General features: G+C 42.1%; 1 protein-coding gene across 4 annotated transcripts; it reads left to right on the top strand.

Moving 5' to 3' along the window:
* The first annotated feature begins 7674 nt into the window (after nt 1–7674).
* On the top strand, nt 7675–24012 carry CDV3 (CDV3 homolog). Of its 4 annotated transcripts, none has more exons than XM_030444219.1 (5): nt 7675–8220; nt 10138–10217; nt 11970–12112; nt 13133–13292; nt 23442–24012. In XM_030444219.1, exons 1-5 carry the CDS (start codon nt 7999–8001, stop codon nt 23449–23451), a joined length of 615 nt encoding a protein of 204 aa, XP_030300079.1. In that variant the 5' UTR covers nt 7675–7998; the 3' UTR covers nt 23452–24012. The 4 variants fall into 4 exon arrangements, with proteins under 4 accessions (XP_030300079.1, XP_030300080.1, XP_030300078.1 ...); XM_030444220.1 differs by lacking the exon at nt 23442–24012 and adding an exon at nt 14886–16768; XM_030444218.1 differs by lacking the exon at nt 23442–24012 and adding an exon at nt 14453–16768.
* The last annotated feature ends 206 nt before the right edge of the window (nt 24013–24218 follow it).

The raw sequence follows: 24218 nt of genomic DNA, 5'->3' as shown, positions 1-24218 counted from the left end.
CACTGTGCACACAGCACCCATTACACTCAGTAGTGTGCAATCTAATTCAAATAATGCTGAAGCAGTTAAAGTGTGCCATTAACTTGATGCAACTCATTTTGCAATACGTAGTAAGCCTGCGTAAGCACTAATGCAAGCATCCCAGCAGTACTTAATAAACACGTTTTAGCTCTAAAAATTTCTGGAAAAACTGAAGGTGCAGGAGAGCAATCGTAATTCTGCCTGGGGTTCAGGTCATAAATTTTACTATATATTTGGAGTCCTAGCCAGAATGTCAGTTTGTGCAAATGTGATACTTTTTGATTTAGTGACCTACTTCAATATTTGAGGGGTTTATATGCTTGGTTCTTTCTTGATCCCAACATCTTTTAAGGCAGGTTGGCCAAACGTTTGAGCAGGCACCCACATAGCATCAATGTGTGGATGTCCTTAGCTGCTCTCTCTTATTCTGATGGTATCACGATGTGTCACAGTTTAACTCTGGCCCAGCAATTAAACCAAATGACATTATTAATCCCCCCCCTCTTTATTAATCCCCCTCTCCTCCCTGATAAAAAAGGAGAGAGAATAAGGGAGAGAGACTTATGGGTTGGAAACTAAACTACACAGCGTTAATGAAACAGTAATGATAAATAGGAAAAATTACTAAACAAATACAGAGGTAAATTGATACCATGTTCCTCCCTCCTTCCCTCCAGTGACTCTCACGTCACCCCTGAGGCTGCAGGGCAGCCCTGGGAAAGTCCAGGCTGGATTCCTGGGGTCAGCAGCAGTCAGGAGATGGAAGCAGGAACACAGGGATTCAGGCTGGCACGGATCAGGACCACAGGCAGAGGAATGGATGGAATCCTCCCAGGATGCTGAAGCAAACAGGGACAGATGAAGAAGGGGAAGCAGGAAGGGATTTGACCCTTGTGATCCCTCAAATTTATACTGAGTATGACGTGTATAATAGGATGGAATACTCTGGTCAATTTTGGCCATCTATCTTGTCCATTCCTCCCCAAAGGAGGGCCACAGGTGTGACCTCTTTACTCCTTTTCTCCTTACGGAGGGCGAAATATTCCTCAGAGCTGAGCAGTGTCCTTGGCTCTGCACACCAGTCTCTGGCTTGTAACTATAAACATCAAGTGTTACCAGTTCCAGAAGTAGACACTGTCTGAAAAACTTGTTGTTAATTTCAGCAAGTGCAGCTCCTTACAAGAGACTTAGCTGAAAGCAAAAGTACAAGACAGAAAATCACCTTTATCCTGGCCCAAACCAGGACACTATGAAAGAGATTTGACATCTTTCACTTCTGAGTTCCTCTACTATTTTGAATACCAATATTGCTTTGTATGGCACTGCCCATATGGTCATATAAAGTGCCAAGGTGGATCCTGGGCTTTCAGAGAAACATAATGAACCTCACCTCCTACCACACACAACTTTAGGCAAATGTTTGGCTTTCCAGAGCAAGTCCCTGCACAGGAACAAAACTAACCATACATGTGTAAACTGGATTAGGACTTCACAATACTGACAGCTAATCGGGGTGACAGCATAGTTCATTAAGTGGACTCAGAGATTACTGAGAAATAGCATATATTGGAGAACATAATGGCATACAACGTATATGAGGTATTCTGTAGATATTTTGATCTTTAATGAAAACATTACCTAACAAAGCCACTTCGTGTTTAATGTCTGAATAAATCAAATACACACCAAGACCACTATAGTTGATCCACCAGTGGATAGCTGGAACAAGCACACAAGTGTTGTCATGCCTTTCCTTGCATATTCCTCCTGCCCTGCCTGGAAAATTCTTGCTGATACAGTTACTTGAAAAACATTTCCTCATCTGATCTCTACAAAACAGCCATTTGGCATGCACTGCCTGCAGGATTTTCATAAAAAAATAACTGGAGTAAGCGATTACCCAGCAACTAAAAAAGAAAGGTAGATGAGGGCAGATTCACTTTTTTTCCTCACATTGTAGGCTCCTGAGTAGTGATAATATTTTCTTATGTTTCAGTGCAACTTACCAAGCTAAACCTCCATCAAGACTAGTGATGATGAGATAAAACTCACACAAATGGTGGCACAAGATATTTGACAGCACAGACGAGTCACTTTTGATACTAGTGAAACAGAAGTTCTTCCTCATTCATGACACATAACAAAGCCATTTCTCTACGATTTGAGAAAAAAGAGGGAACTTAAAATTTGTGTATTTCTTCATAGCAGCCCTCTTATAGGTTTTTGGGTTTTCTTTCAGTCTCACAGGCTGTAATTATAGACAGCAGCTTCTATAAATACTCAAACAAACCCTAAAGCATAAAAATATACAATCTGACATCAGATCTCTCTGCCGTTTTCTAGTGATGCTCCAGTTATATAAAGACACTGCTGGCTATCCCACCGTGAAACTGTTCCTCATGCCACTGACAGAGAAAAACATGGTGAAATTACAAGTCTACAATCACAGTGTGATGTGAGAGGAAGGATTTTTTAAAGTTTCTAAGCTGCCATTCCAAGGTCTTATTCAAACAAAACTTGGGTTGTAGGCTCAAATGATCCAGCATATTTCATACAGATTAAATTAGATTCCTACCAAGATGTTTATTCACTGGAACTGAAACTGTTTCTTCTGAAATAATCAAGGTATTCCAGTGTGGGGAAGTGGCTGGAAAAGGAGAAAGCAACTAAGCGTAAATAATAAATTTCCAGCAGCTTTTCTTTCTATCCTTAGCAAAGACCAAAAGCCACTGGAAAGATTTTTTTTTGTCAGTAGTTCAGCAGAAGTCAAATGCAGCACAGCTGGCCTTTATAAAACAAACTGCTTTCATATTGTTATAGCTTCTTGTGAAGAAATCTTCTACTTTTACAGATTGCTGCTAGCTACCTAGCTAGCTGCAGAGTCCTTCCTGCATGCCCTGCCAGCCTGAACGCTATCTGAGCAGTAACCACATCTTCACCACATGAGAGGGGAAATTGGGAACATGCGAGGCTAAAGGCTTTCACAACTATTTGTCAGCACTAAAGTTCATAAACTGATTTATCTTTTGCTTATTCTCTACTCCAGCAGTCTCTATGTTAAATAAACATGAACATATTTCCAACTGGTTTTCCTAAGAAAACCAAATACAGAAAAGAGATTTTATTATCTCCTATTGCAGTATCTATCACACCTACATTCCCATGAAGGGATTTGTGGTATTTGCTGTTATCAGGACTGAGGATGCAGTCAGAGGGTACAGATAATACAATCTTAACAGCCAGCTGCTGCATAGAAGGACATTTCCCTCACAAGGACAGTTCCCCTCACTTACTAGGCATTCCCATCACCCTGTCATGCATTAGCACCAACACCTGTCTGATATCTCAGGAGACAGATCAGGAAGCAAAATCAGCAGAAAATTAGCCCTGCCAAATTCCGGGAAACTTTCCTGCTGCTCACCTCTCTGCATCAGGTGACTGCAGAGTCAGACAGGTACCAGCAGCAGCACTGGATGGGAAGGGGAGAGAGACCAGTCAGGGCAAGCACAGCCACCCCCCTCAGCAGTAGGTAGTCACCAGGTCCGATTAGCTGTACCATCAAACCATGTGTACACTTCATCCTCCTCCTCAGCTAGGCATAAGTTCCTCTGAACCACAGCTTGAACACACACTGCTGTGCCACTGGGGTAAGCAGAGGGTGCCAGTCCTACGCTACACCATGCTTCACTTCAGATTTCACACAGAGTACCAGCACACTGCCCCAGCTAGGAACTGATACTCTAATTTATCATTCTGCTATTCACATTTTAGCACAAGCATTATTATACTGATTCTATAGTTAAAAAGTTTATTTTTAAGATGACTTCAAGCTGGCATTATGAAAAATTCAGCACTTCGACACCATGCACTGCTGCCACCACTGCCTGCTTTCAGACGTAGCTACTGGTAAAGAAGAGGGCATGACGACACTTCTCCCTTCTGGCTGCAGAGTTCTGAAATTGCAGCAAACTCGTAGCACTCCAAAGCTGATAGCAAAGTTAGGCTTCTCAAAAAAGCCCATGCTGTGGCAAGGACTTCACCAGAATCCTGCTCTGCACCTGAGGGCACCCCTTCTGATTTCCTTAAGTTGGCATCTGCCTAAGAGTTACCCTGCTTGCACTCTGCAAATGTCGAAGTAGTTCACAGTGCTGTCACCTCCATGTTGCAAAAGAGAGATAATTAGGTACAAAGATGAAAAAGAAAAACAAAACACTGGGTGACTGGAAATAAAAGTCTGCTCCTAACTGTTTTCTCCCACAACTCACAGAACATAAAATGTTAGGTGCTGGTAGGAACTTGTAGAGATCATGTGGTCCAACCCCCCTGCCAAAGCAGCATCACCCAGGACAGGCCACACAGGAACACATCCAAGCAGGTTTTGAAAGTCTTCACAGAAGGAGACTGCACAACCTCTGTGCTGCCTGCTCCAGTGCTGCTTCACCCTCTAAGTAAAGAAGTCTTTCCTTATGTTGAGGTGGAACTTCCTGTATTCTAGCTTATACCCACTATTCCTTGTCCTGTTACTGGGCACCACCACAGAGAGACTCATTTCTGCTTTCCTTTTTTTGATTATCTCACATGAGGAGTGGCTGCTGCATCACTACAGTGCTACAGTAGTGTTTCTACACATTGCTGCAGTAGTGTTTCATTCCTCAATCCTTATAAAATGCATCAAGATGTGGAGGGACAAGCAACATGTCAAGAATCATCAGTGCTACAGGACAGAGAGGAGAGGTGGACAGGCACTGATAAGGTGTAGGAGGAAAGAGACAAAGTCCTTTGGGCAAATCTGTAGCTGAGCAGAAGCATTCAGAGCCCTGTGTTTTGCTAAAGGTTGGACACAGAAGCTAGAGACACACAGTAGAGCAGAAAGCTGTCTGCTGAGTTCTTGATCCCATCACAGCAATGTGGCATTCTGGATATACTCCTTGCATTACAAAAATTACTTTTGCCTGTGAGCCATTCTTCAGCCAAATTCCCCCTGTGGAAATATTGGGGATCACTGAACTTAAGAAGAAACAGGAATAGTGACCTTCGTTTGTTTGGTTTTGTTTTGGGGTTTTTTTTGCATCTAACATTTTACACAGCAACAATCTCAACCATAAAAACTATGGCAATGCATTTGCAGAGGACTACAAATGCTATGCATCAGCATGTGGTCACAAATTTCACATAAAACTAAACCTAGATGTAGGAGGCAAATCCAAACGTAACTGTGTAACTAATGCTTCCTTTAAAGTGCCAACTGTGATATATCTTTAAAGCCAGATCTGAGCCTCCTAAGGCCTAAAATGTTGCTGCTTTTTTCCATGGTTTCCACTGAGTCTGTTCCAGATTTAACAGCTGAAATGTTTCTGGGTACTCTGCTCCTGACAAGTATTAAGTTTCCCATCCAGAGCTGGTCATTCCAGCCTTACTGAACTGTGTTTGTAAGGGACAAGTGACACAGAAGCTAAAAGCAGCAAAAAGGCATCAGGTTAGCATACTTCAGTCTGATACTAGGGGTCATCCGTAATAATCAAATGAAAATATTTTACTAGCTGCAGAAAGTCAAAAGAAGTGCAGCTTAGAATCAGACATGGCACTGTACTTAGTGGCCATTATTAGCTTCTCTGCCACAAAAGATGAGGGATACAAATTGTCTGCTTAGTTGCATATTATTACCAGTGCTGAGCCTGCAAGTCACAGGCAGTGACTTGAGGTGCAGTGCAGAGGTATATCAGCTTCCTGGGCAGGAATGAAGTACAAATGCAAGGGAAGATGACAAAAGGAGCATCAAACACGGAGCTATAGCATGTCACATCTCCCACGTCACCTTCTGTCAGCCAAAGGGGAAAACAGTAGTAGGGGAGGAGCCCAGGTGCAGCAAGAAGGCAGAGAATGACTTAGCTATTGAATTTGCTCTCTATTTCAGTAATGGAAAATGGAAGTAAAAATGGAAGGTGTCACTGATCAAACAGCATTCCCAGCATTACCAGATGAACTGTTACACTTGCAATTTTTAGTTCTCATTGCTGGCTCTGTGCTGATTCAAATCCTGTGAGCACGCACAGAATGTCAACAGCAGAGAAACAGCGAGAAGGCAGCATGACAGACATGAAAAGGATTGTAACAAACCTCCCAAATACAGAACACTCAACTACAGCGATTCAGTTCCCCACAGCTACAAAACACTTCACAAAGAGACAGCATATTTATTCTCTTTCTGCAGTACAACAATGACAGCTGCACTGTTTTTTCAAACAAGGTGAGGATTATGGATGGAAAACACTAAGTAACTGGTTTTGAGGACACAAATTAAAGAGGCCGTCAAACACTCCACAGTTCAGTTTTCATCTATATGTTAATATATTCAAACATATGTAATGATTTCAAGAGAATACATCACAAAGCATAAAATGATACTAAATAAATTAACAGTACAAACATGCTTACTTTTCTATTTTAATACAAACCATTGCTTATTTGATGGGTAATTCTCATGGGGGGCTCACAGGTTAGCAGTTGGAACATCTACCTGCTTTTGATGTAATTATTTATGAGACATGACAGCCTGAGGCTGGGTTTTTTTGTTTGGTTGTTTGTTTTTTTTTTTTTAATTCCTGTCTCAAAACCTTTGACAATGTGTTTTGAAGGGTGAACTTTTTAAACTCCCATATTTTTTTCCAGAGCTAAAGGTCACTACAGTACCCAAGATAGTGGCGACTACCTGCAAACACCCGCTGTGAAGTTTGTTGTTCCCCAGCAGATACTCTCTAGGCTTCACTGCGAGTCAGGAAAGCAGCCAGAAGGTGGGCACCAAACACATCCGAACATCCTAGTCAGAGTGGTGTTTCACATGTTACTCACTTAACCACAGACAATTCTCCAGAGCTGGAGAATTTAAAACCTCCGGTGGGTTTTAATTCCATTTTAACCGAGCTGTTACAAAACCCTGTGGCTGAAACTATCACATGCCTGAAAATCTGCCACATCATCAAAAACACCCAGGCTGCTCAAGCCTCCATTACTTCCTTACATCCTTCACGACAGCTGTGAAGGGAGCGGGGAGACCGAACCTTAGTCACCTCAGCCCACTCCATGAGGCACACGCCGATTCACCTCAAGGCTGGAGGAGCTGGGCACAAACCGAGGAGCCGCTTGGCGGGCTGAGAGCCCCCCCCCCCCGAGCCAGCAGAAGTGGCTGAAAGCTCGGGCCTCTCCAGCAGCCCTTCCAGCCGCCTCGGAAGCCGCTCCCGCAGCGCTCCGTGCGGGGAGCCCCCCGGAGGCTCCGGTTCCTGGTCCCCTCTTTGACTCCCGAAGGGCCGCGGGCAGATCGCTGCCACTCCCAGGAGCTCTGAGGGCTCCGCGCTCTCCTCAGGGGAAAGGGCGGAAGGGGACGCCTCACGTGCGCAGGGCAACGGCCGCCGGGCACCCGCGAGCGCACCCTCACGGCGCAGGCGCCGCCGCGCTCAGCCCAACGCCCCGCCCTCCCCGCCCCTCCGGGCCAATCCCCGATCGCACCGCCCCCTCCCCGCCCGCCACGCATTCCCACGCTGTGACGTCAGCGGCTTTTGCCCCCTCGAGACTTCTGACTGGCCGGCAGCGAAGGCTTTCCCGGCCGCTCATTGGCCCAGAGGCGGCTGCGCAGGCGCGGGAAGGGACCAGAGGCCCCGCCCCGCGGCGCCTTCCCTCTCCCGCTCCTCCCTTTCGGGCCGTGTCAAGCGGCGGCCACCAACGTGGAGCGCGTCGGCCTCCGCCTCCCGCCGCCTGTCCCGCCGCTCGCCCGCACCCGTTAAGGCGGCCGCGCTCGTTCCTCTCGGTGAGGGGCGGCAGGGAGGCCGCGCCGCCGTTGCTGCTTGCGCCGGTCTCACCTGTTGGCCCGGGCCGCCGCTGCTCTTCTCCTTCTTCCGCTTCCCCATAACCCCCCCTGCCTTCCCTTCCCTTCCCTTCCCTCCGCCCCGCCGTTGGGAGCGGCCGCCAGCCGGAGCCGCCGCCATGGCGGAGACCGAGGAGAGGAGCCTCGACGACTTCTTCGCCAAGCGGGACAAGAAGAAGCGGAAGGAAAAGAGCAACCGTGGGGCCGCCTCCAGCGCTTCCAATGCCGCCTCTAATGCCACGGGGGCGGCCGCGTCGGCGGCCGGGGGAACCCGCCCGTCAGATGGCAGCGGCTCCGGAGCTGCCGCCTCCAACGCCGGCTCCGCCAAGACGGCGACCAAGGTGCGGGCGGGAAGGGGGGAGCGGGGAAGCGGGGCCGCTCCGTCGAGGCGGCAGTGGGGGAAGGGTCACGGCTTCCTCCGCCGGGCCGGGCTGCGCCTTCCTGCCGGCAGGGGGCGACGCGGCCCGCCCCGGGGAGCGGCACCGCCCGGCCATGCGGGAGGCCCGGGGCCTGGCGGGGCTCCCCGGGCGGCCTTGCCCCGCGGCTGGACGGAGCTGAAGGGGGGGGGGTAGCCCAGCGAGCCCCGGCCTCGAAACGTACCCTGTGTCCTGGTCGAGGGGGGAAAAGTGCGACCGGTTTCCCGTCTGCAGCCCAGCCCATCCCGCCCGAGTTTCTCTGGGTCTTGGCGCAAGGCAGCGGCCGGATCTGGGGACTGGTATCAGGTGCCAGCTGTAAGCCACCTGGGTTTGAGGCGTGTGGCCTGTGGACCTTGGTGATAAGATCCCTCTGCGGAGAAAGTACGCCGAGCTCTTTGCATTTCTGCCAGGAAAGGTTTTACTGCCAGTAATTTATTTTTATTTATTTTTTTTTGTACCGTGTTACGGTGAGACGATTAGAATTCAAGAGAAGCTCAAGCGCTCGTAGTTGAGTCAGTGTCTTACAGCTGGCCATGCAGCGTATTTTAAAATTAGTTTTAAGAAATACTCTGCTGTTTCCTAACGTTGTTTAACTTGGGGAACTTGACACCTGCAGTTGTTTTCAAAGTAGGCCAAGGTCAGTGGTTATCTTTTATGGCTGGTTTTGACTGAAGCTTGTACTTGGGTTAGAAATAAAGATCATTAACCATCAAGGGTGCATCAGTGTGGATACTCTGTTGTTTCCCTGGAAATAGGGCTATAAGAAATGTAAAATACCTTGGAGCTGTAGACTCATGCTCTTGGAAGAGGCTGAATCTTCAGCAGACGCTGCAATAACGTGAGGTCACTTTCTACTTCTGATGTTACTTTTAAGCAGGTCAGAGTTTTCCTGTGAGATGTTGATAATGTAGAAGAGCCGAAAACAGGACTCTGAAAAGTTTAAGTCGTGTACCTGCATTTGACGAGTGCAGAAATTGCATAAATTGTTGGTTAGGCTGCGTATGTCTTGAAGCTGTGACTAGGTGCAGAGGAGGACCACTTATTTGTTATGGTCCATTTCTGGCTTACCTTAATAGCCTCAGATTCTTTTCATTATACAGTTGGATAAAATTGACTTTGCTTAGGTGGGTCCCACTTTCCCCAAACACATAATCAGATTCCTGTTTTAAAACCTTGTGTTGCTCTCCAAAGACTAATATTCTACTTTTTTGTGTGTGTACTGAGATTGCTGTCGCTTTGAAGCTTGACCTTTTTAGTATTACAATTATGGTATTAAGAAAGCAAGAAAGGCTGTAAATGTGGCTGTGAATGTGAAAAGTTAAATAATCAATATTCACCTTGGCCATAAATCCACTGCAAGCTATTCCAAGCATTCTTTGCTGTTTGGCTCAGGAAAAGAGGTGATGGAAAAATAAATCTAAAGCTTCACATGCATTCAAGCTGTCAGAAAAGCCTTTACTGCTAGTAAAAGGGATAGGTCTTGCCCATTCATGTGATTTCCCTGGCCTTGACTGCATGGCCATGTCCCCTCATTTGAGTTTTGAGTTCATGCAGGGTTTTTACTGAGATGATGTGGTTTTCTTTTGCTTAAGTGACATTTTTGCTGGGGTAAGTGTTGGCTGCTCAAGTGAGTTAGTCAGCTCATAAGTGCATTTTAGAGGACATACAGGAAGCTATGGGAGGAGGAAGTGGAATCCTTTCCTATGATGGTGGCAGTACACACAGATTGGTTTCCCATGCAACTGCACTTTCACCCTTAGTTTTCTTTGTATTATCTTAGTTATATTTTTTTCCACTTTCAGTGTAAAGAAGGTAATCGTTTGTATTTTTCTCTTCTTACAGGAAGAGGATGATTGGAAGGAGTTTGAGCAAAAGGAAGAAATTGATTATAGTGGTCTTAGAGTTCAGTCCATGCAAATAAGGTACTACTTTTGGTTTTTTTCCTCCACTGTAATAATTGCTTAGGTCTAAAAGTGTGTTCTTTCTTCAGAGCTGCCTCCATTAAATCCAATTAAGCAGAGGTTTGGTATGAATCTGCTAGCAGTGAAGTTTGCTGCAGGGAACAGGCTGTTCTCTGGCTATGTTTGCTTTATTTTTTTAAGTCTCTGTTGATACCCTAGGTCTATCTGTTTTGGTCATGACTTGGATTTTTATTACAGATGCTTAACATTCCTTTCCATAAAGATAGTAAAGTGGGAATTCCACTGAGAGGATTGCGAGATAGTAAATTGACACTGAATCATTTCAGTGCTGTAAGGATAGGGTGTCTGACTCAATCTATTCAGCATCTCAGTTTGTGGAGCAAAAACACACACACAGAGACCCCCTTTCAGCTAACTGTCCTTTTAGGCCATTTGCACAAACTCTCCATAGCATTGAAGTGTCACAGCAAATAATTATACATCTGAATGGATAAGTAACAAGTAGGCTGCTGCTTCACTGACTGCTCGTACTGTTGGGCGAGTAGTGGGGCTTTCCAGACAAAGGCTGAGCAGCCTGAATGTTTTTGATACTGTGGCAGATTTTCAGGCATGTGAAAGTCTCTGCCACAGGATTTTGTAACAACTCGGTTAAAATGGAATTAAAACCCACTGGAGGTTAAATTCTCCAGCTCTGGAGAACTCTGCTGAAAATAAGAGGGAGTATCTGGTGGGTAAGAAATGTTATGTGTGCTGGCTCTGTTCTAGCTGGTTTATAGCATCTGCTTTTTGCTGTAGTTTCAAACAGGATAGTAATGTGTTAAGGCCCTTGGTCCAGCTTGCTATGGTTGTTACTGTACTTGGATGAATAGTGAAAGGGCTTTTAATTTTCAGAAGTGATAGTTAAACTGTTCTCTTATCCAATTGTGATAGCAGAATTTGGTGTTATTATAAACTTAAGCATTCTCATTTAGCTGCTGCTGTTCAGATGAGTGTCTTGGGTTTATAACAGCCTCGCCCTCCATGCCTGTCCCATGGCACCACACAGCTTTCTGTAGTAGCTTTGTCTAAGAAATTATTTGGAGTCTGACTACTTCTGTGCAACAACTGAAACAGTGTAAATAAAGTACAGTCAGGCTTTTGCATAGGATTGATCTTTAAAATATTACAACTTTTTCTCTGTATTTTTAATTGCCTGCTTTAAAAAAAAAAAATCTGAGTTTTTAGATTACGAGTTATGTAAGCATGGGTATGGATTACAAGTTATGTAAGTTATGTGTGGATAATAGAAGCTTTTCTCAGGTAGTTGTGCTTATAGGGGAAGGGAGCTCAGGACTTGCTTTCTGTCACTGCTTTTGCACAATTTTTTCCTTTTGACTAAAGCACCTTAGGGAAGCTGGACTTCTAGGCCCTTATTGTTTCTGCTTCTCATCACGTCCAAATGCACGAGTCCCTTAGTAAGGAAACAGTCTTTAAGCTCAAGATAAGAAATTAATTTATTTGATCATAAATACAGTTTGAATTTGTGTTTTTTATGAATTTTTTTCCTTCTCAATTGCCAAGTTACCTAACAGTGTGCCAGAAATTGTTGAGGTAAAAGTACTAATATGGTGGTTAGAGGACTAATGGTAGTCTGGGTAAATCTAGTACCTTCAGTATGGTAGCTGTGAAGTCTTGTCTGTGGTCATTGTGTAATATCTGGCAAGTTTAAAGCTTCTGTTTCTAAAATTGCTACTTATAATTTGTCTTCTATAGTGAAAAGGAAGATGAAGAAAGTGAAAAAAGAGAAGAACCTGAACCTGGTGACAACTGGGAGGAGACTGGTGGTACTGTAGATAGATCATCTGGTCCATGGAACAAGTCAGCTCCTGCCCCAGCACCTGTCATTGAACCAACTGGTAAATTTAACTCAGAGTTGTTGCTTTTTCCAAGTGGAAGTGTATAGTGTTGAATTAAGCTGCTTAGAGGGTAGAGCTCAAGGAGCAGTTCCTGTTCAGGCACCTTCTAACGCACTAATTGGTGTACAAGCAGGCAAGGAAATTTTCCTTTGAAGGGGCCTGAGGAACTGAGTTGATTGAACTGTCAGATACTTGGAATGTGTATGAAGGTTTTACTTCTGGTTTGAAAGGGGGGAGGCAAGGCAAGGCGTTCCATGTTTGAAGGAACTCCCTCTACTTGGCAAACTGCAAAATATTTGTTGGAAGCATTTCTGTTGATCTCCCCTGAAGTGGAAGATCAGCCAACATCTGATGTCTTTATGCAGCAGTTCTTGAGTGGTGTTCTGTGATTAGTACTGTGCTTTTCAAAGCTGTTCCAGGGTACTGAGAACATGATGTGGCAAAATTGATTCTTTAATTGGCATAGGACTCCAGGTTTGATCAAATACAGTTTATTAGTATTCAGCAGAGAGAATAGTCATGATCTGAGTTCAGACTATTGTCTTCAATTGAGAAATTCATCAAAGTTGGGGGTTTTTTTGTTTGTACATTCAGGGAGGTAAAATTAATTCAGATTATTACCTTAAATATGAACTGTTTGGATGTTCTTTGCGTCTAGAAAGGTACTTTAAATGAGATTTTGCAAATACATAGAGATGTGTTTAAATCTCTAGTTTTGAATGTAAGCTGCTAATAAATTGCAAAAGGCCTCATCAGTGGATTTGATTCCCTGAGCTTTCTGAGGAGATACACAGGGGCTGTGTTTTAATTTGACTACTGAGTATAGGTTAAATGAGGTGACACCTCATTCCTTCCTTGTCAAAAATACTTCCAGACCTTTAAGGGGTGCAGAAACACTTGCAGGATTTTCTTTATGATTTGTGAGGTTGTGGGGTTTTGTTGTTTTTGGGTTTTGTTTTTTTTTTTCAGATATGAATGCAGACTTACATTGCCTTGTTTAACTCTTGTTCTCACAACCAGTTACAGAAGCCCCAGAACCAGTTCAGACTGGTGTGTACAGGCCGCCTGGTGCCAGGGAGGGTGGGCGGCCACGGAGAGCACAGCAAGGACCACCAGAAATTTATAGTGATACACAGTTCCCATCACTGCAGTCCACCGCCAAGCTTGTAGACAGTCGAAAGTAAGTACAGTCCATTGGTTCTGTCTGTAAGAGATACATTTTCACTGTCTCCTCTAAGTTTTTAGTTTGTTTTAGGTCTTAAACCCTACACAGCAAAAAAGCCTTTCTTTCTACAGTTAAAAGAAAGAGCTAGCAAATCATTCTGTTTGGCAAAGAGATCTAGGAGAGGTCTTCACCGTGCCTTCCAGCTCTAGGAAGGGCTTCTCATAACTTTGATAGCCCAATAACATAGCTAAACAAAACTGCCAGTAGTTACCCCTTAGCTTTGACTTGCTGAAGGCTTCTCTTGAAGCAGGGTTATTTCTGCTCTTGACAGCATCTGATACCCTGAGATACTGGCTGTGATGAGGCTTGGGTTTTTTAGTCAGTAGACCTGAGTAGGATGTCTTGACCACACTGCCTTCTCCTTAGAGATGTGAAGGTAACTTAAATAGAGGAATGGTGTTTAATACAAATATAAATCAATACACTTGTCTGAGCTGTGGTTTGCAATGATGAGCCTCCCCATTTGGATAAAGTGTTTCGTATTTTGTGGTGCTGAAGACTTGAGTCTCGCCCTGCTTTTAAGTCTTGACCTTTCAATAGCCTTGTTTCCTACAGAAGAAATAGCTAGGCCAAGATCTAATTCACCTGAGGGGTTTTTGTTTCTGCTTGCTTGTTTTGTGGATTTTTTTTTTTTTTTTTTTTTTAATTTTTTTAAGCTTGCTGTGTTTGAATAATACAGCCTAGCAGAAGCTTTGCTTTTTTTATTGTGGCTTTGCTTGGCAAATGACATATGCTGTCACTGGTGCTTTAGGGTTTGAATGGTGCATATTGAGCTAAAATGACCACCTGAGTGAGCATTCTAGAAACAGAATTGTGCATTCTAGAAACAGAATTGTGCATTCTAGAGCCTGTTTTTCATAAATGCACTTAAATTTACTTTTTGTGAATGCTAATATTGAAATTTAGAATGTAATCTGAGTTGTAGCCAGTGATGAGCTTGATTCTGGAGATAAGTTTTTACAAGATTTGCTGGCAAATATTTGGCTGTTGTGTTAAAAGTCTATATCTTAGTGTTCTGTGTTCATAATGTTTTTGTTGGGATGGGGAGGAAATCGACTAGAAATTCTCAATTCACAAGCTAGTGATATTTACTGATTACATTTATTTTCCCTTAGGGATAAAGAAATGGAGAAGAGCTTTGAAGTAGTAAAACACAAAACTAGAGGTAGGGATGAGGTCTCAAAAAACCAAGCACTTAAACTTCAGCTAGACAACCAGTATGCTGTGCTTGGGGATCAGTAGAGCTGCATACACATTACAAATAAGGAATGCTTTTTTGGTAACCCTTCTACTAAGGTAACTAAACTACAGCTAACGGCTATGATGAACCATGCCACCTTATTTCTGCTGGATCTACTGCAGCAAGTGCAGACTTCTTTGACGTAAGTGATTGCTTCTGCTGCACTATGGAAGCATAATCTGTTGCAACTTCTCCATTGGATATGGTGCAAATTAATAGAAATGATTGAACAAGAGTCGTCAGTGTTCTTTAATTGCTCAGAAAGATACCTACAGCCAGTGGTCATTTCAAAATCTTTTTATGTTCAGATACTGAGCCTTCGTAAAGGTTGACTACCTCAGACTTGCTGCACTCATTGTGGACACCATGTGGATCACAACTTCTGGAAGAGAAGGTTACAGCTGTTTTAGTGGCCATCTGAAACTTGAAAGCAGCTCTACTGGATTCCTGTCAGAAATCCTGCAGAAGTCAGCCATTTGGTTCCAATTTGCTATAACAAATATTTAAGTGACCTTAATGACAAACCTATTCCGTTCCCCTTCTGAGGAATCCTGTCATGTCTAGCCATAGCCTACTAGAGACTCCTGCAGCATACTATGCCACTCATACTATCCAAGTATAACAGAGCTGTAGTTTGTTTACCTTTTTAGATAGCTGTACTGAAGTAACTGCAAAACAAATTAAAACTCATTCAGTATCAGATTTGAGGAATGATGGGTTTGAATTGTCTGTTTGCATTAGCCGTTTTCACAGTTGTCTGTTTAAGCATTTTTTAAAATACTGTTCTCCACAAAAAAAAAAAGTACTTGCCTTGTTTCTGGTATCAAGTTGCAGTATATTTAAATAATGGCAAGCTGTTGTAGTGAAGTAGGGTTTCTTTTGCTTTTGTCATGAGGTTTGTCTTTCTTGCCCTAAAGCACTAAGACAAGAGTTTTGATTTGACACAGAGATATCCAGACTCCAATTACTTTTTTCAGAATTCATCTTTTAAAAATAAGATACGTGGCAGTAGCAACACTAGATAAAAAAATTCTCCTCTGTTATAAACAATTCTTTGGCTTTTTTGAAGGGTAGAGGTTACTTGATAACCAAAATAAGTTAGGGTGGAGAGGGATAATTAAAGCTGGTAAGCCTTATTTGTTTGGCTACTTCTGTGGAGCATGCAGGCTTTTTGAGGCAGAAATCCTCTAAGTTAAACTCACGTTCACGTTCAAAGTGTTTATTCAAAGTCAGGAAGTTTAGTATTAATGGAAGACAGTGACTTCTCTAAGTTGTCATTTCTGACTTAATTTAGTGTAATTAGGCAAAATGACACTAAGAATGCAGGGCGTTGCCTGTAAGTCTGATTCAATGAAGGAAACCTGTCAAGTACCAAGAGTGTTCTGCTGTAGCTGTTTTTCCCTTCTCTTACACCAGAAGCAAAAGGAAGTACAATAGTGGCATGCTCCAGTATTGAGGTTTCTCCGAGTAAATGCCAAAAAATAAACCCCACATCTGTAAGAGTGGCCAATGGCAAGAAAAACAAGGGAACAAAACAAAGCTTGCTTACATGTGTGGGAGTACTGTGTGTGTGCAGAAGATGAGGATAGTGCAGGAGTCGCCTGTTTGGGTTCCCTCTGACTAACTGCTGACACGCTTTAAATCTTCTTCTCTGAGGCCAATGGGAATTTTGCTGTTGACTTCAGTGGGGCTGGGGTTTCACCTGGTTCTTACCTGCAGAGTAAAACTGGCCTTGCCCTTGCAGAGTTAACTGTCTCTGAAACTTCTGCTACAAGCTGCTATTAAGGAGAGGGCTCAAGAGACTGTTCTTAAGGTTGGAGGCTTCATTTGGAAACAAAACCCCACTGAAAGACTGAAACCAATACCTTGGACTCTTAAGCCATGTATCTTCCTGGAAAGTACATTGTTGCCAGCAAAACCATTGATTCCTCACAAAAGATTTGTGTGGAATTCATGGTAAATGGACATTTCTCTTCATGTGGTAGGAATGTGAAATCTTAAAACTGTTTTGTTGATGCTCTGAAGCATTTGAGATCACCCTTGCATCTGAACTGAATTTTAGTCTACTGTATGAAGGGTAGATGAGATTGTCCATTGTACTGTCTTCATATGAGGTTTTGGGCACGAATTCTGGCATTTTGGGAAAACCCTGTAACAGTTTCAAATCAAATAAAATGGAAATATACATGGATTCTGGAGTCTAATGAATCTTTACCTTTAGTGTTCTAGCTTGTGACCACAGAACAGCTGAGGAAATGCAGAGCGTTTGGGATCTCCTAAATGACAGGCATGGAGTGGGTCAGGTGGGCTGTGCTTATAGAAGTGCATATTAATATGACTTTTATTGATACATAGAAGTTGAGTTTGCTACCTGTCAGTGTGTCTTCTTACTCCCTACTGTATAGGACTGCTTTGAGATTGGGAATAGAGTATGAATGAAACTTTGATTTGCATTTCACTTTAAAGGAGCTCTGTTGAAATAAAGAAGGAAAAAAAGCCTAAAGTGAAACAATGTTAAACCAAGCATCTGGATGGTTGCTGTCATCAGAGTCCACCAGCTACTGATAACTAGAGGTGTTACTTTGAGGCTATCTTAAGTGTATCATTCCAAGTTCTTTCTGGAGGAAAGGAAAAAATATGTCAAAACCACAGCAGATTTCTGTAGTACATAATGTTAAACTCAAAAAGTGTTTCCTGTGTTAAATATTGTTGTCAGCACCTATCAAAGTGCCAGTTGTCCTTGTAACTGTTCCACATGCCTGAAATTCTGAAAGATGGTCTTCTGTGGAAGCTCAGTATGGTTTTGAGACTCATCTCCATCTTTATCTGGTTTGTTGTATTCATTCAAGGCGTGGTAAGAATGTCCACCTTGTTTCTTCATAGCACTTGTTGATGCCTCATCCCCTAAGTGAAGGATTGAGATTTTTGATAGCAGTCAGTTAAAAGAGAGTTCCTTGCTGCTTGAAGAACTTCCTAGCCTGTAACATGGTTTTATGGTGGGTTAGTTATTAATTTCAAATGTTCCTCTTCACTTTTGGTGGCTTAAAGACACCGCCATATAGTTACCAGCTTGCTAGGAGAACATGTAAATGTCCAGTACTTGCTGGGAAAGGAACAATTTGGATTTGTGGTTCTCAGTGATATAATCAGTATTTAAGGAATGCCAAAGGTAGATAATTTTAATAAAGTTGGATTTCCCAAATGTCTACTGTAGGAATCTGGTATCTGTATTTACTTGAGCTGATGATAAATGTAAGAGGGGATTAGTTTTGCCTCCCTGCATCCTTCCCTCTGGTTCAGCTGTGCCATGCTTCATCTTACTCACAAATAAAGAGGAATTGACAACTAAAAGTTACTATCTTCTACTACTTCGGTTTTGTGTTTGTAGCTAGCTTGACTGGTCATGTCCAAAATGTGGGACAAATCATGTTAGAGACCTGACAGTGTGGGGACCAGGCTTTCTGGTATTTTGACTGCATCTGTTGGCTCTTAAACTTTCACCACGACACGGCTGAGACGTGTGCTGTTTAGGTCACTACCAGTTTGATAGGGCTGCACATCTTGGAGTTTCTGAGTTTCTGCAATAGTTGTACCCTTTTTTTCATTCTAATTTTCAGCCTGGTTGAGCAGTTTTAAAATTGATTGTGGTTTTCTGTCAAATAGGAAAACTCAAATGAAGCAGATAATTCTTTTTTAGACAAATTTGGCTTTGTGTGCTTAAAATGTGCTTACATACAAGGTATTAACATTATTCTTTCAAATATTGTCATGGTTAGAGAAATTAATGCCTCATATTTTACACAACCAATTTGTATCAAAGGCCCAAGAAACGCAGTTTAAAAAACAATCCTCAAGCTTGTAAAAATGAATAGCCACAATCCAGGTTCTGACTCTACTTAAGTTTCCAAGTGATTCTTCTCTATTTTCAGCTTTTAATGTCACAAAATAATTTTAATAATAAATAGGGGCTTTATTTAGGAATATAATAAATGTGTATTTTAACTTCAGGTGTATGAATAGTCACAAAGGGGGATGACATCTGACATATTGGATGATTTCTTCATAAAAAGTTTAAAAGTCAGCTTGCCTGTACTGCACTTAATGTGAGAACCTGCAAACTCTACCAGATGGAAGAAGAAATGACAGCTGAAAACAGAACTGAGGAGTCTAGCATTGACATGGATTGTGTCATAACTATCATGAATCTAGAGTTTGGCTTCTGCAGCAAGTGTAATTCTACCATGTTCTGTCTGAAGTGAAAACAAACAAACAAAAAAACAAAACAAAAAACCAAACCCCAGGTGGAAAGATAATTAAAAAAAAAAATAATTAGTGAGAGTGGAAATTCTGCAAATAAAACAGAGAAGGTATAAGAAAGAGGTAAGAAGGCTGTTTTCTAAATTATAGCATTAAATGCATATCCTGAGGTAGGGAGTGGAGTGTAAGTGGTTGAATAAGAGAAGTACTGCACAGGTAAACACTGCCTTCACAAGTGACAGATCCATCTGACTTGAAATCAGCAAAAGTAGTTAAAGTTCAGTAATTGGGTAGGGCATCCCATTTTATCTTTAAAGGTATGAATCAGGAAAACCTGTCCAGAGAGAAAATAGTATTTTGTATTGAGAAAGCTGCATAGCCCATTGACTGAAGGAAGAAATAAGAAAGGAAAAATTCAAAGATAGTTAAGCTGTCTTATTTGGAAGTGACTTGTTTCATATTTAAGAAAACTCTTCTTCACTTTTGCATGGTCAAAAGCTGAGACACTGATTCAAATAGCTATGAAGAAATTTCCCTTTTTTTGTGTAGCATCTTCTAATGGTCCATCTGTAATGGTTTTGTGATCAGTTGCTTAGAATGTATGTTGATATAGCAAGATTGTGAAGTGCAATGGGCTGCTTATACTTGTATTTAATACAAGTATTAAAAATGTTATCACAGTATTAATGAACCACCAGAAAAAGTAGTGCATCTGTAATATGGGAATGGAAAATATAATCTAAAACTGCATGCACTGAAAAGAAGCCTAATTTGTAGCAAGAACATAGGACTGAGAAAGTGGGATTTGGCCCTAGTTTTCCACCAGGCTGCTGTGTTAAATTCAAGTAGTTTTGTTTCACTTTGGCTCCATTTCCTTAGCTGTACCATAGACCCAACAACCTACTCATGGGGTGTTGTGAGGCCAAAGCTGTTCTTTCAGGGTCTGGGGCTGATGGTAGGTGCTCCAGAAGTATAAAAGAATCTTTATTAAAAGATCTTTGTATTCATTTTCGTTGTAGTATTTTAATAGTACTTTGGGAAAGGCTTCTTTCTACAGAATAAGTTAGATTTAAGTATTCTGTAACTAGAGTTAATAGGTATGGGCAAGGAAAAAGTTCAGGCTGAGCACTCTTAGCTGGTGTTCCCTCTCTAATCTGTGCAACCCAAATGGTACATTAATATAAGGATTTTTGGTTTTACATGAAATATATATTAAAATCAATATTGCTGTATTTTGTAAACTCCATGACTGAAGTAAACTCCTGCTCAAGCTTGATAGCAATGTCTTCTAGTGTGGCTGGTTTAAGTTTGTTCAAATTCTCTGAACTAGAAATGCTCACTCCTGAAAGTATACATTTGTGTCTGGATAGTAAGTGGTATTTTGTAGTAGTAATGTAGTTTTATTCCCCCCTTCATATGCAGACACACATTTGTCCTAACTCTATTCTTTCCCCTATTTAAGTTGAAGTAGCCTTTAGGTACAATGGAAATAGGGGAGAGAGATTAGTTTAAACTTCAAAACTTCTGAAATCTGGAGCTAAGGCAGGCTGTGCAACAGCAACAAGATTAAGGGAATAAACCAAAGGGAAATAGTTGCTCATGGGGAGGTTTTGTGAGAAACAGATGAAGGACATTATCAGAAGGGGTGAGCAGAAGGATAGGTGGGAGAGGAAGGAATACAGATACAGAAGAGGTGATTACCCTGTTTGCTGTTATCACCTGTTTTGTCAGCTAACTGCAGCTGAAGGAGCATGAAGAAATCATTTTTATCAATATGCCCTTGTCTGCTGTTGCTGGTGGTTTCAAGGTTCATCTCAGCTTTTACAGTGGGCCTCTAAACAGAAGCAGAGAAGATGCTGGTTGCATGCACGCGGGCAAATTAGAGCTCTGGTGAGCACTGGACAGAAATGAGGCCCAGCAGCTCTTGCTGATATTTTTATTATTGCAGCACCTCTAAAGCAGTTGGTTAATGGGCAAGAGCTGTGACAATCCTCTGTCAGAAGTGATTACAGTTAAATTTAAAGATACTATTGCAGTTGCTTCAGAAGACTTGATCAACTTGCTGAATTATAGGCATGAAAGAGTAACAGTGGGCTTTTTGGAATAGTTATGGTGGTGATGATGATGCGTGGTACTAGGGTCAGCAGATTGCTAGGTGGTCTAAAATGACTGAAGAATATATCCATGGTGGTGAGGAGAATTGCCTTTAAAATATGGATCATCTATTATTTTACTCTCAACAGATGAATTACCATGGTCTTACTGTCTTTCCAGCTACAAAGAGCTGCTTCTACAATTCTATTACCACTTTTCTCCCTGTATTCTTCTAATACGCCACTTTTCCAAGGTGCTGATGAAACAGCAAATACTCATTGAGAACATCTGAACGAAATCCATGCTGTAATATTTTTCCATATTGTTCTGTTTTTAAGACAGCCTAACATCTTACTCACTTTCTTGACTACAACTACGCATTGCGCAGATATCTTCGTCAGGCTGTCCACAGTGACATTTAGATCATCCCCTTGAAAGAACACAGCTAATTCAGAGTCCACTAGAGCATGTATGAGGGGTTAAAAACCTTTCCAGTATTCATTGCCTTGGGCTTATTTTCTGTTGACATTCACATGCCACAGAATTGCTACATTTACAGAGGTGGTTACCTTGCCCTGGCAATCAGGGATAGTCCCCAGTCCTGACAAGCCCAATAATTTTTAGTGGGCATCGCTTTTGCCGGCCAATATACAGAAGTCTTCAGTTTCATGCATCTGTTTCAGTGTTCTTAACAGTTTAGCGTGAAATGCTCTTACTTTTACTCAATCTGACCCTTTCTGTTCTGTTTCTTGTCTTTTATCTTCTGTATTGAATTTTCCATTTATCTTGGTTATAGCACTGAAGTCATTGACTTTTTACAGTCTGCTTTATTTCAAATACTTTGCCCACGGAAAACTGCTAGTTAAAATGTTGTCATAAGCTTTCTTGGTTTGAATTAAAACAAATCACTTACTCTGTATCTCTTTCAGAGCATGTACAACAGGCTGGTAAGAGAACAAATGCAGTGAGAAGCAGGTAAAAAGATATGTGAATCTTGTCTCCCAGAGCTTAACTTCAATGGTTCCAGTGGAGTTATTTCTGTCAATTGAGATCCCTTTCATTAAAACTTTATTTAAGATCTTCTCTCTTGAAGTCTAAATAAAAAAGCCAGAATTAAGTGCATGTGAACAAGCCCTGTAGCAAACTTTTTAAACATTTATCTTCTTTTTGTTTGTAGCAGAGATGAAGCAAATGTATTACTTGGTCTCTGACCAGCAACCAAATGAGCTCAGCCATGCTTAGTCTTAACGTACTTGTCGTATTTAACTGGTCATTGAAATGAAATTATTTGAGATGAAGATCAGTGCAGCAGATCATGAGGGGGGCAGGATCAGTCTTTGTGGTTTGTTTCATCTCTTCATCTTCTCATCTGGTACTTTAGAGATTGTACATCTGTAAATAAAGTTAAGTCTTTAAGTGCTGACTACGTTTACCGGTAATGCTACATTTATAACGACAAAGGAGGTTTCAAAAGGGAAGGCTCAAGCCTGTTAGGATGTATATCCTCTCACTTAAGAGCTGTATTGTTTCAATATCAGAATATTTCATCATATAGAACAACAGCTGCTTTGCAGGACTAAAAATGATACACAGATGAGAAGAATGTACTTTGGATTTTGTGTGCAATTAAATTGGATCTGTTAGGTGTTCTGTTACAGCAGTTACTGGTATTCCATCAAAAGCAATTGTGGCTGCTGGGAGATTACAAACTCCTTTCTGTTGGCAAACTGGAGCTGGGGGTTTTTGTTAATTTTGAGGGGCCGGGGGACATAGAATGCAGCACTTTGTACCCTCTCCTGCAGACCCGTAAGACTCATCTCTGCTACTACTCACCCAAGACCTGTCTTGCTGCTGTAAATCCTTACTATTATTTACTAACCATCCAGTAACCTTTAGGACTGACTCATTACCTTGTCTGTGCCATGTCTTTAATCTGGGAACTAGGTAAAAGGCAAGCTGACTTTGTAAAATGCCATGACAGTATTTTCTAGGTAATTGGCTGTTTTTTTTTTTTTTTTTTTTTTTCCCCCTGCAAATCAAAGCTCAGCAAAAATCTCTCGCTTTGACCTTTCTTCATCTCTAGAGCATTCCCTTCTTCTTTTGTTCATCTATATTATTACCATGCCAAGGATTTCTAGTCAGGTGCCTGAATTATTCACCTATTTAGAAAGCAGCTCTATTAAGCCAGAACTCCTGAGTCTCAATGATGCTGTATTTCTTCAGCCAGGGCTCTAGCATCACAGACGTGCAAAACAAACACGCAAAACATCTGTTGCAAAGCTGCTTATCAAGTAAATAAATACGATCTCCTGGAAGAATTTAAACCTAGATCCTCAAAAACTACAGGGGAGCCTAATTCCCACAGAATACAGCAAATGATGGCAGTAGCATTGGTACAGCAGAGCTTAGCCATGAAGAGGAGTAGGGCTGCATGACTGGTAATGTGCTAGCTCAAACAAAACTTGCTTATCTGGACAACGGGGTCTGGCCTAAGGCATTTTTATTTTTTTAAGGAAAAGATGACTGAGTCAAGAATAGTAAGAAGACAGCGCTGTGAAAACAAAGTGAAACTGAATTTGCATTCAGCAATGTACCAGAATGTCTCGCCACCAGACTTAACCTGAGGAAATGAAGATAAGGCCACTTGAGTGCTTAATTGTAGTGCAAAAGGAAGAATAATATTGTCTGTCTGGGAAAATGGTTGGCTGGGAGCCCCCTGAGCCTGGCAGAAACTGCTTCAGCAAAGTAGATTACAATGTGCTCTGTTTCTGAGAACCCCTGTGTGGCCCCCACACTTAACACAGGAACATAATGGTGCCTGTATATTTATATAATTATATGTTTATGGTCATAATTTAAGTTTAAAACCAGAACTATATCTATATATTTTTGTCACCAGATTATTTTATTTGGTTTATGTATTTTCATGGCTTCTGCATATGACAACTTCTAACTGTGCAGTGCACACACCCGTTGTCCTTTTGTCCCACGTTAGAATAATGGTATCAGATTCTGTAAAGCACTTTTGTGATGTTCCCTGTGAAGAAAGCTGGAGAAAATAAATTTATCCTAACAGCACCAACTGAATTTATACCTCCAAGTCTGTTCACTTCTTGTGTCCACTCCCTCTCTTCAGTGGCTCTGAGCAATCACTGCAGCAGGGGTGATGCTGCCAGGGCCTTGCTCTCAGCTCAAAGCAGAAGAGGGGCTGGAACAGCTGCTTTCTGCTCTCTTCCCCCCACTGCCCTTTCCTCCTTCCTTGTAGCTGCTTCATGCCTGCTTTTCCCCAG

Source organism: Calypte anna, chromosome 2 (assembly GCF_003957555.1).
Source record: "Calypte anna isolate BGI_N300 chromosome 2, bCalAnn1_v1.p, whole genome shotgun sequence".
NCBI classification, from domain to species: domain Eukaryota; kingdom Metazoa; phylum Chordata; class Aves; order Apodiformes; family Trochilidae; genus Calypte; species Calypte anna.
Note: the sequence above shows the minus strand (reverse complement) of the source record. Positions and strands in the feature narration are given on the sequence as shown.

What these genes read in the sequence shown, in the direction of transcription:
- CDV3 (XM_030444218.1), top strand. Translation starts at nt 7,999, where the DNA reads ATGGCGGAGACCGAGGAGAGGAGCCTCGACGACTTCTTCGCCAAGCGG. An exon ending in ACCTGTCATTGAACCAACTG is followed by an intron (nt 12,113 to 13,132) that starts GTAAATTTAACT and finishes TCTCACAACCAG; the next exon opens with TTACAGAAGCCCCAGAACCA. An exon ending in AAGCTTGTAGACAGTCGAAA is followed by an intron (nt 13,293 to 14,452) that starts GTAAGTACAGTC and finishes ATTTTCCCTTAG; the next exon opens with GGATAAAGAAATGGAGAAGA.